This window comes from Rhodnius prolixus, unplaced genomic scaffold, assembly GCF_049639745.1.
Source record: "Rhodnius prolixus isolate KJV_2025 unplaced genomic scaffold, Rpr scaffold_7, whole genome shotgun sequence".
Classification (NCBI taxonomy): domain Eukaryota; kingdom Metazoa; phylum Arthropoda; class Insecta; order Hemiptera; family Reduviidae; genus Rhodnius; species Rhodnius prolixus.
The window spans coordinates 29,349,039-29,360,938 of record NW_027411582.1 but is presented as its reverse complement, the minus strand read 5'-3'; the positions used below and the strand labels follow the sequence as shown (position 1 = coordinate 29,360,938).

Here is an 11,900-nt window from a genome sequence, read left to right as displayed (position 1 = left end):
GTAACTACCCTTCGATTGGCCTTCCCATGAGTCAATTATTTATTCGACGGGTCAGCGCCTTTTCAATCGACGGTTTGAATTGTCAGGAAGAGTAAAAGATGAAAGTTGGTCATTGAAAGGGTTAGGTTGTGCGAAAAGCAGGGAGTAAAATTTCTTTGCAAAATTAGGGTCTTGAGTAAAACATAGATCTGAGTAAATGGGTCTGTTAGTGACGTAGTATGGAGCATACGCGCTGACTTTCTAAAACTACTATTCTGGAATGTGTTAATAACCGAGAATGATCAACCGATTTCCTTCAAAGTTTCGAATTTGTTACATACATAATCAACACAGATGTTTCTTATATTACACAAAAATGGAACTTTAAAGGGGATTTAAAAACAAATATTTCAAATAAACTTATTAAGCATAAGTGTGTTAAGTTAAAAAAAAACCTTCAATTAACCTTCTCACCTGTCAACACTAAGTCCATGTTTATTCTGATATTTCTCAAGTTTTGCTTTTAATGATATTTTATCCAAACGGTTTCAACTTACAAGGTATGGTGCATCTCCATTTTTCTCATGAAAACTTAATTCTATAATTGAAAAAAAAATGAAAAAACGAAAAATGAATTAGAAAGAATAACGATATAATAATGATTAATGAATTTAAATTAGTCTCACAATAAAAGGTGTACAGTCTCAACAATTTATGAAATATCTGTAATTCACAGACTAATAAATTTTCCGTCTTACTAAGAAAACTTTTCAGGGCTAACAATTCTAAATTAAAGTAAAACACAGAAACAAAAATAGAATAAAATTAATATGAACAAGGAGCAAAGTTAATTACATTTTGTTTACGATAAGATTACTGGCTGCAGTAGAGAGTAATCGTATGCTAATCAAAGAGGGCAAGCACCGCGCAAATTTATGCGGAAAGATTATAAGAAAAAATAAAATTTATGAATGTTGGTATGGTGGGAGATAAGATATAAATTGTACAGTCGTAGTTTGAATTTATATTAGCAGAGAATCTTAAACGAACAAAGATGAAGATGTGAGTTTTACTTTGGTTTTGTTTTATATTTTTAGTATAAAATATTTCTATTTATTTAATCTAAAGATAATCAGTTAGCTAGATCTTGTTTTTGATTTTCTAAAGATAATTGTTTTTGGCTGCACTGCGCTGACATTGAATTTCATCTGGAAATGAAAGTAATATTTTTTTTATTTTCCTTTTTGAATCATGGTCGGTTTTGGGTCCATTATTTTAAGGAGATCTTAAATAACAATTGGTTATTTTTGACTTACATTGCACGGTTCTTTGCCCAATGAAGACGCACACTGCTTTGTTAAGATCACTTAATATTCTATATGGTTGTACGCTCGAAACAGGTTTATCTTGTATGTTTCTTGCTAAAGATTTCTTGGCATCCATTAGCGAAGACAGTCAAACTTACACATGCCTTCCAGTAAGATATATCCAGAGACCGTGCAAAGCTGTCAAACCAGTTCTTTGATGATCATCCAAGTTCATACTTCTGTGACAAGTCCCAACTAAGTATGCATAAATTCTTAAAAGTGGCAATGTTGCAGCACTTATGAAAGACTCAACTCTATTGCAGTTCTTTCGCCGCTTGTAGGGATCATCAGACTCCTGAGGCTTCTTGGTAATCTTAGTTAGCTGCTGTATTTAACAATAAATTCTTTTAGATCATGTTAGTTGAGTTTCTCTTTAGACTCTTCCTTCTCTTTGAATTTAATTACAAAGTAGAAAATGTGAAAATAAATAATAATGGATATTACAAATATAAAATATGAAAATAAATTATGATGGATATTACAAAAATGTATTTCTATTTAAGGATCATCGTGCTGGCAATTTTTGCGACATTGACCTTCGCGACTGCAGATTCTCAAATTAAACCGAAAGAATGTTTGAAAGTACCTGTTAAACAAAACTTTGAACCTCAAAAGGTAAGGGGATATAGATTTAATAATAACTGTATTTGGTAGTAACTCTAATAAATGTATTTAATATTAACTCCAATCAATAATAACTGTATTTAACTCTATTTGGATATATTAAGAAAGCATGATTAAAAAAAGGCCCGATTTTGTTCCTCTCTAATAAGTTTTTGTTCCATAATAAATAACCAGTAGGTAAAACATATACAAGAAAAAAAGGTGCCTAGTTAAAACATTTTCGGCCAAAAAATTTAATTGATTTAAAGGTTGTTGTTTAACTTGGAGTTTGTTTATTTGAAATCACAAGTGAGTATTGAGATATAAGACAGTTAACTGATTAGATTAAATTGATAATATAAGTTAATTTAATTTCCATTTTTGAACTTCAATAATTTTTTTAATTGTTAAGATCAGAACAGAAACATTTAAACATAAAACTTTGCTTTTTGATTTTGACTAATTGATGCGTCTAGTATTTCAGAGGTAACTGGTTTCTATTCAACATTAAACGTGAAGAAGGACAATCCAATACAACAGTCTGCCAAGAAAGTAAAAGTAGGATGCTGGAAGATGGCACAATAAGCCACGTAATATACGCCTATTCTGATGTGTAAGTAATTTTTTGCAGTACAGTTTTTTGAAACTTTTATTTGCACATTTTAACACATAACTCTTGGTTAATAAAATAGATAATGTATTTGGCACAAGAAGTGGTAGAAATCTTCAAGTTATGTTGACTTTTTTTAGTCGGCGATGACAAACTAACTTCTTTAATCACACATTCCATGTCGGTAGACTTAACACAAGGTGGAACCTTGAAAATGTACTATTAAGATATTTTTTCGTGACCCTTTTTTTATATTCCATTAATATACAATATTTCTTTTTGAATTAAAGAGCAAAAGTGCTGTAATCACACCAATTGAACCTCAAATAAGTAAACAATTCTTTTTCGAAACAATAAACACAATTAACTGCAGAACCTCAGCATCATTACTAAACCAGATTGCCACTATTATTAGGTCATGATACTTTAGCAAGAACTCCCAAAAAACTGCCGTTCCGCAGGCATCGTCTAAAACTAAATTATATAACAAAAGATAAATAATTACACTAACAATATTCCAGTTTTCTAACTCTAAAGCACATAAATCCTAAAAAAGTTAACTGTTGTTCAGATTTAAGTCATGAGCAAAGTACAGGGCTTACATTTTAAATTGTGAATGAACACCATTCAAAACTGAAATGGATAAGTTCCATCCTCTCAATAACAATCGATTAAAGCAAATGGTTAATAATCTTATTTTTGAAGCAAACGATTAGGTTCGAACCCAATTATTATATATTACATGGTGAGACTTTCAGTAGATCATTTGAATATAAAACTGTAGTTTCTATTTCAAAATTTATTACAGTCAAGGTGCCAAGGCAAGAAATATGTATTAGTAAACCACTAAAATATAAATTTGAAATACTGCCTAAATTCAGTGTTTTAGTAATTTACTGAAAATATTTGTTTACTATGAGTATTTTTGTGTGATTTTAGGCTAAAACCAGAATTCATTCAAATTAACTGCACTGGAAATGTGAAAAATACCCAAGAAAAAATACTTTTTCAATGTACACTGAGAAAAGGTGAGAGACCAACTCTGTACATTTATAATATGAAGAGAATCTATAAAAATCGCTATATATGCTGGAGATCAGAAGAGTTGTAGATACCACACCGTTTCCCAATAAACCACAATGAATATCATTTAGTTATTCTGAACTGACGAATACAAAATAACAATTAATTTTGTTTACAGAAGAAGTAACAGAAAATTTCCAAATGGAAGGAACAGTAGCAGAATCTGATTATGAAAACTTCGCTGTATTTTATATATGCAGTAAAGAAGGAGGTAACATTCAACACTTTAAATTTACACTCTAGTACACAATACAAAGGTACACTTCTTCTATAGACTGGAGAAATAGCTGATATGTCAAACTATTCATATTTATACCCATTCATAAACTACAAACACCATATCACACATCAATAATGTATACTTTACATTAACCCACACAGGCCGTCTCAAAAAAAAAAATTTACGGCCACTTAAGAATTTGGATAATTTGAGACTTCATCTTTCCTACGTAAAACAGACTCTTGACAAATCTTTGGTTAAATTTGTTTACGATGCTGAGCATAAAATGGTATTTAGAAGTTTACCCTTACTAACATCTAAAAATTGTGAACTGTAAAAAGAAATCAGTCTCTAAATCGTGAAACAAATAAAATATTTTCTTCGGTTTTCCCCCATTTCGGAAATTTGATTGAAACTATAATTTCAACTTGAAATTCGCCATCAAACACTCTGGTGTGAACACTAACCCGATATCCTCTAAATACTATTCTCGAAGTTCTAACAAACACATTTTCTTCAAACTTCGAATGTTTAAATTACAGTTAATACTTAACACTTCAGATGAAATCAATCCACTTTCTCTCAGAGAAGTTTTCTTAATAAGATTTTTTTGGGGAAAACTTTTCAAGTAAAAGTTTTAGATTTATGAGTTTAAGTATGACTAAGATTTAAATAAATCCTTAGGAGCCGTTAGCAATAAAATCTAATTTATTGAGACTATTCCGTAAAATAGCACTAAAGGTAACTAGTTTTTTTAAAATTTAGTATTTTAGTTCTTATTAATACAGTACTGATAGAAGACAGTACACAAGCAGTAATAGCACTTTAGTGAAAAGCCTTATCACGCCCCTCTCAAAGAATTGCCCTCAATCTAAGTTTCCTGAAAAAATGTTTCAAATAAAAGTCATAGATCTGCACATATGCAACTGGTACTGCAGTTTGAAGAAAATTGTTGAAAGTTTTTTCAAGAAAATCCGTAAAATCGGTTCGTACGCTAAAGTGGTAGATATTTCAATACTATTAAGTTTGCTGTACGAAGCAAACAATATAAAAACTAAACAACATACGTATTTACTTCAATGATAAATTTAAAAATGTTCGTTTGGACCAGAGAAATTTGTTTGTTTTTTTGTGATACTGTGGGAAACAGTTTCTATTAGGCACATGTTAATTTCACATATAACTGCCGTTGTTTAAACGTGATAACACTGGTACTCTTCCCTAAACCCATTTTAAAGGATAAAACCCGCCTGACTTCTGTTTTCGCAGAATTTGATGTACTGATATAATAGGTACAAGTTAGGGAAAATTAATTGAAAAATACTGTATAACATACTCGAATCAATAAAATCAATCTCGGGTAACGCTTGAAGATGGTGCAAGTAACAGTTTGGTTCAGGTGGCGTTTGTTTAACGCGATTGCCCAAGGTACTACACTCAAGGCATTGACACTTCCTAAATATTATAAAAACTGATATATTTATAAATGTAAATTTGAAAACGTATTAAACAAAGATCAGTTTACCTTCTAATAAAAATGTTTACATCATGAGCAGAAACATTCAGAAATACTGACACCTAGTAAGTGTGGCACAACACGTACCATATTGATTTATAACCTTTTTTATATACAAACAATGGAAGATTTGCTAACAGAATTAGTTTATGTGCTAAAATCGATTTGTTTGTGGACATGTACATCGATGTATCTTTCTCTCTGGTCCATAACACGATAGTTGCCTGGGCCCTTATGGAAAGAGTTAATTCCGGTAAGAATGAGAAAAGTCAAAAGCGCAAAATTTATAGTCTGTCCAATATGGAACACGGTCAAATCGCTTTAAGGGAGATAGAGAAAGGTGCAATACTACACAGGTCAGTATTACCTTTTACCAAGTTTAAGTAGATCAGAAGAGCTATTTTTTCAAGGAAATGCTCGGGGGTATGAGGCTGAAAACCGAGCAAACGTAAGCGGCTTATTAGAAAAGGTCCTTCACGTATTTACCTCCCCTGGTATTGTATAGATAAGTCTATATTAGCCTTAAGTCCCGCGAGGTACTGGCACATTAACTACATTAATAAAATACTATATTTCGTCTTAATTTTTTAATTTATTAATGTGAACAGGGAAGGGCCAAAGTCTTATGATATCCAATAGCTTTCCAATTGAAGCGAAGGGCGGAGGTGAAGCTAGAGTTTGCTTGTGGCCTCCTAAATCCAATCAATCGTGCAAATCAACAATCTCTGCAGCTATATTGGGTGGAGTCGAAGGTGTGTATAGGAGTGGTTAGGCTGATAAACCCGCATGAATACTGAGATCTCTGAAGAATTAGTCAATCCATGACCCCTATAATACTAGATCAGTCAACCAACAGATTTGTGTTTCGGAAGCTGGTCTAAGACCAAATTCGGTCATATGATTTATTACAGCCTAAATAAAAAAAAAAATTATGTGTTTATTCACGACTTTGCCCCTACATTGTATTGAAAGTATAGAGAAAGTCAATTTTTTTTTAAATTTAATTTAATGTATTTGTTATTTTTGCAGCCATTCAAATTCACAAGCTGTAAATTATTTATGTGATAGACAATGTTTTTTTTCCTATGATATGTATATATTTTTAGATGGCTTTTTGGTACTAAGTCGAAAAGAAGATAGTGGACCAACAGATCCTAGAGTTACAGAAACACTCAAGAAGTATGGAATGAATTTGGAAGAATTCATTTCCAGGAAGAATGTTAAATGTAAATCACATCCAGATTTTTAAAAATGATAAAAAAAAAGAAATTTATATAATATTGATAATGACTAAATATTTTTTAAAATAGTATAACATAGTATATAGGTCTGTGAAGCTTATAAAGTCATGTATAATAATATTCTTGATAAATTTTTGTGTACTCTTTAGCAGTAAAAAAAAAGTTAAGCTAATCTTTCTCTTAACAAAATTTAGTATTTTTTTAAAATCAATTTAAATAGTTTTCCTAACCAAAATACATTTAGTATTTCAATCAAACCTTTATTCAATTAAATTAAATACTTATTTATAGCGTTTGGTAAACAAAATTAAAAGATTAAACAAGTTAAATGATTTAGGGATGAATAAAAAGAAAAGGTTCGTAGAATAAATAATAAGGTTTCTCCGTCAGATTATAGTTATTCTGCAGGAAAGACAATTCCGAAGATGATGTGGGCAGGAAGCAATCATTGTAGATGACTTTATAGAATATTTAAATTGTTCTGAATTAGAGTAGTATATTTGATTATTACTTAGTAATTTCTTCTTTGGGTACTTGTTGCGGCAAATTAATGGGGTTTTAATGTCTGCTTTTGATGTGTGGTAAGATTTCGTTTACACTATCCTGCTATTAGTGGTTTACATTAATTGTAATTGTGTTTATGGTGCCGAGCCCTATACAACGAAACACAGTTCAGGATGTGGGGGGAACACAAGTTTACGATAATTAAATATTACTTACATACAAAATAATATTTGTTTATACCTAAGTTATGGTCTTGATTCAAAATCTGCGAACTTCGCTATTATTGAATTAATGTTTGTCTGAACAAAAGGTGACTAGAACTTATAGTATTGTCTTGAAACTACTTCAAATATTATCCCGTCATGGTACTTATCTCTAGAAGTCAATAGTTGAAGGAGTATTAGAATAAAGCAATATAAGATGCGAACAAACATTTATTTAATATTTTTATTAATTCCATGTGAATTTTATTAAAGTTCCATGTGAATGTCAACTGTTTCTTTCCTTATTACATCCTTGTTAACCTTTAATGAATCTGATATTGATTTTTAATGAGTTTGTTAATATAGTAAATATAACCTCCACCAATTGGCATTTTTTTTTTTAGGGTTTTAAGTTCCATTGAAAATTATTGTGTACGGGTTATTTTTGCTACATAGAAGTGAATTGATCATCGTATGTGCAACTAAGTGTTTTGGTGTCAACGAAGTCATTTAACTTTAAACCAGCCTGAGCCACGGCGTTTTTAACCGTTGCACTGGGTTCCCCAGTTTTTTGGTGACTTAAAACAGTGTATAGATCTGAAATTTAAGAAAATTGAGGAGGTCAATGAAAACATTGTTTTTTCTTAGTATAAATATTTATGCACAAATTAAGAATAATATAGTAAAAGAGTTGAATACCTCCAAGATCTTTTGGTCCTTCCCGCAAACATATGTGGACCAGAGCAGATGAGTCGTCAGCTTCCAAAACGGTAAGTGTATAAGAGTCTTTCGGATCCGCCGGTTCTATTTCTTTTCCTGTGACCAAATGTTATACTGTTCAATTCAACAATTTTATAAGAAATCCGAACCATAATCGAATAAATACATGTCTGAACTTACTTTTTTTATCAACAGTATTATATTTTGCAGTGTATTGTACCCCAGACGATCCCAATTTACCTTCACCTATATTGTAAAAAGATGTTTTTTTTTCTGAAAAAAAAGAATCGCACCGACGTTAAAATTATTTTCAAGTAAAATTAGTTTCCATAACAAAGGCATCCTCCTCATCACGGAAACTATTAACAAATAATATAAAGAATATACAACACCATTAAGAACTTAACAAAATAAGCGCAGGTCAGGAGTAGATCGAGTTTCGTCGCTGCCATATATAAATTCAATACAAATATATTAATATAAATTAACCATTTCAAAATTTGCAATTAATAATATAGGGATAAACCACTGGCAAACCCTATGCACCACTAGAATTCAAATTTTACGCCGCCTTCCCGAGCTCAATAGAGGGTCAGCACCATAGCAACTGAAATTTTTTAAGTTTTTTTTTTTAAAGATTTTTTCAAAAACGGCTGCAACGTATTTTTTCTTTTAAATTGGTGTTCCAACGTAGATTTATTCCTAACTTTATTTGAAATATTTTCAGTGAAATTCAGGCCGCTGATAATGTGTGAGGGGATCCTTACTAAAATACCATTTATGGGTTGTACTGTCATCAATCAATTGTGTCATTAAGTTTTCCAAATTAAAAAAAAAATTGGCTGACAGAAAGTGCCACTAAACGGAATTTTTCAATGTATTGTACTTTTCTCGATGACTGCTCCTTTGTTTTTGTAGAAATATTGTATGTTGATTACAAACATTTAAGTCTACTAATATCATTTAGAACATTTTAGCCAAAAAATTCGAATGAGAGGGCCGCTGATACAGAAGAGGAAGATGCTCACTGAAGGTGGTTTTGTAATGTACGTTGCTATTTTTGTATTCTATTGAGAAAGGCAAAATGTCGGCTAAAATCGAGTTTAAAGTAAATTCCCCACCGCAAGTATAACTGTACTCAATAGATTGGTCATTTTCTCAAAAAATGACCCCCTAGGTTGTTCTGTAAACTTGGCATTTACATTCAAACATATAGATTTATATCTTTTGCTTTGATCATCTTTCTAGGATAATTAGTTTTAGATCAGTTTTCAGAGAGGGATTGAAATTGCAGTGTAGTTAAGGTTAACAAACTGAATAGGATTGTTAGAAATAAAAGATGATACAAATTATCACAGTTGGTAGAATATCTAAGAGTATTGTTTTGTTCATTAAAACGGTTTTATTTTATATGGCATCAAACGCTTTGCCATCAACATCGTCTCCAGATAAATGTTTGGATTTCTAAAAGAAATGTACATAATGGGCATCCGGCAAAGAAAAAATCGTGTTTCGTTAAAGAGTATTAATTAACTGTTATTTAATACTTACTTTGAATTGAAGTGATACAATGCCTCTTTTACTGTACCACCAGATTCTTTTGGTGTAAAACTAGAGCAGTATGGATCTGTAACCTGAGGATCCTTGTCTAGATAATGAGTCACATACCAAGTACCGCTGAAATACTGCAAAATATGTTATTTAAGAATGAAAAAAATTAGTTATAAATTGAGAGATTGCTATAAAATTACCTTTGCTTTATCTAAACCTTTTTTAGGACTTATATTTGTACTACAGTCTCCACTGACTCCCATTGTTGAAGTTAGACAGAGAATGGTCACGGCCAACAAAGCTGAGTACCTGGATGGAAATATTATTATACTTAAAGTGCAGTTCAGGTAATCATCACACTATTCATACTAACCTCTTGCTGCCGATTACACACTGTAATCGGCTCAAAATGTTGAAATTGAATTTAATCCGGAAGTACTTTCTTCATGATCTACTTTACGTGAACTTATTGCATAGCTACTCTTTTTATCTTAATTTAAGTATGCATGTATGTATATAAATATATTATATTTGTATATAAATAATATATATATATATATATATATATATATAAAATATACACATCTACCTGTTACTTTTTGTACATGACTTACTGCAAAAATGCCAAAAACTAATTGCTATTTGCAATTAAAAGTATCAAGGAAAAAATATCTTGCTCTGGGATTGAAAAATAAATCAATGAACTAATTACAGATTACAAAAAGGAAAAAAGGGATAGAAAACTAATTAGAATAAAGACACCTAATTAATATTAAAAAGAGAAATAAAATTCACTGAGAACTCTCAATCTAATTTAACAAATATTGGTTACTTTAAGAACCTTTCATAGAAAATAAAAGAATCTATTGAGGTTTTCTCTAGACTTGTCATTAATAGTTCTTAATGTCGGCACCAATGTCCTACTACTGATCATCCAATAATAATCTGGAAATGGATATAAGATCTGCGTTATTGATTCTACCTCTTTCAAACTACAAAGAGGCTTTTGGAATAATACTAAAAATATTGCTATAAATTTATAATTTACGGAAGTTTTTCAGAATTAAAAAAAAAGAAAAAAGAGGAGTTCAAAGAGATGTTAAAGGAAGAAGCTCCAAAAATGGATTGGAATCGATTCCAGTTAAGCGTTCTTTCAGCTTGATACTGTTAATTTTATGTTATATAATTTAATTACTAAAGTTTTTCTGATTTCTTGAAGTTTTACTTTTTTTTCCTTAGCATTATGGACTACCGGATCGAGGATGAACAGTTGGAGTATAAAAACCGCTTCTGGAGTGCCAGGAAACTGTGTCAACATTAGAGTTTACAGAAGCTGCAAATTTGAAAAAGTTTACAAATCCCATGGGATATGTATCACACTCAGGTAGAGTCAGCTTAACTGGCGCCGGCGATGTTCAAATGTAAAGATGGGCGAATTTGAAGATTAAAATAAAATATCGTAATTAGACACAAACGTTCAGAAGCACTTCAATGCGTATTCTGGTTTGTCCCTTCTCTTGTTAATGCTATCATTTAATATTAACATTTAATTTTTAATTAAATAGTTTTAATAAATGATTAAATACATTTAGTGTGTGCATTATGCACTGACCTTCATTTCCTTCTTTTGTGGTTTAAATATGGTTTGTTGAGGGTAGGTCTTTAAAAATCGTCTTTCTTAATTAAATTGGCCAAATTTTGAAATAAAAACATTAAACAGTAAATAAATATTAAGAATAAGTTAGTTATGAAAAACATTCAGCAGTCTATAAAATTGAAGCACAGGATATAAGAGTTGACTAATTGCCAAAATTTCATTAAAACATTACTATAATTAACTTTATACTGAAAATAACTATAATAATAATTAAGACAAAAACTATTTCTCAGTTTTTAAACATTATTACTTACGGTTCCATATTGGCGTGTTGAAAATCACTAGTTCTGAATGCAATGATATGCACTGGATCCTTATATATCAGAACTTCAACGAATGTAATACCTTTTATGTTTACTCTTGTTAATAAAATGCATTCGCATGTGGCACATTAATTGTCAAAGGTAAATAGAAAAAATAAAATTAGAATGCATTTATTTAATCAACACTGTGGATGCAGTTTATTGAAGAAATTATTTAAAACAAATTTTAATTTTATTGTTGGTTTTACATTTGTGCAACTTTTTCTGATGCACCAATCGTTTGATTCGTATGACTTTGGACGAAGACAATTTTTAATTAAATTAATAATGATTTATTTCTTCAATAAGAATTATACTTATAAGGAGGAGCTGAGATGAGAAAA

The 11,900-nt window shown here is 30.6% G+C and overlaps 2 protein-coding genes across 2 annotated transcripts; one reads left to right on the top strand and one right to left on the bottom strand.

The window, feature by feature from the left end:
* The first annotated feature begins 900 nt into the window (after positions 1 to 900).
* On the top strand, positions 901 to 7,616 carry LOC141447349 (triafestin-1-like). The gene is made up of 6 exons (XM_074114788.1): positions 901 to 1,041; positions 1,850 to 1,961; positions 2,426 to 2,562; positions 3,499 to 3,587; positions 3,761 to 3,853; positions 6,485 to 7,616. The coding sequence occupies exons 1-6, from the start codon at positions 1,034 to 1,036 to the stop codon at positions 6,625 to 6,627; spliced, it is 582 nt and encodes a 193-aa protein (XP_073970889.1). The 5' UTR covers positions 901 to 1,033; the 3' UTR covers positions 6,628 to 7,616.
* LOC141447348 (nitrophorin-3) lies at positions 7,540 to 11,622 on the bottom strand. Its single transcript, XM_074114786.1, has 6 exons — positions 11,509 to 11,622; positions 9,798 to 9,906; positions 9,599 to 9,731; positions 8,227 to 8,319; positions 8,026 to 8,142; positions 7,540 to 7,923 (listed from the first exon to the last, which is right to left on the bottom strand). The coding sequence occupies exons 1-6, from the start codon at positions 11,514 to 11,516 to the stop codon at positions 7,775 to 7,777; spliced, it is 609 nt and encodes a 202-aa protein (XP_073970887.1). The 5' UTR covers positions 11,517 to 11,622; the 3' UTR covers positions 7,540 to 7,774.
* Positions 11,623 to 11,900: the final 278 nt, after the last annotated feature.

Excerpts from the sequence above, each read along its gene's own strand:
- LOC141447349 (XM_074114788.1), top strand. Across the intron at positions 3,588-3,760 it reads TCAATGTACACTGAGAAAAG|AAGAAGTAACAGAAAATTTC; the intron begins GTGAGAGACCAA and ends TTTTGTTTACAG. Across the intron at positions 3,854-6,484 it reads TATATGCAGTAAAGAAGGAG|ATGGCTTTTTGGTACTAAGT; the intron begins GTAACATTCAAC and ends ATATATTTTTAG.
- LOC141447348 (XM_074114786.1), bottom strand. Across the intron at positions 8,143-8,226 it reads TAATACTGTTGATAAAAAAA|GAAAAGAAATAGAACCGGCG; the intron begins GTAAGTTCAGAC and ends ATTTGGTCACAG. Across the intron at positions 7,924-8,025 it reads AGGACCAAAAGATCTTGGAG|ATCTATACACTGTTTTAAGT; the intron begins GTATTCAACTCT and ends CTTAAATTTCAG.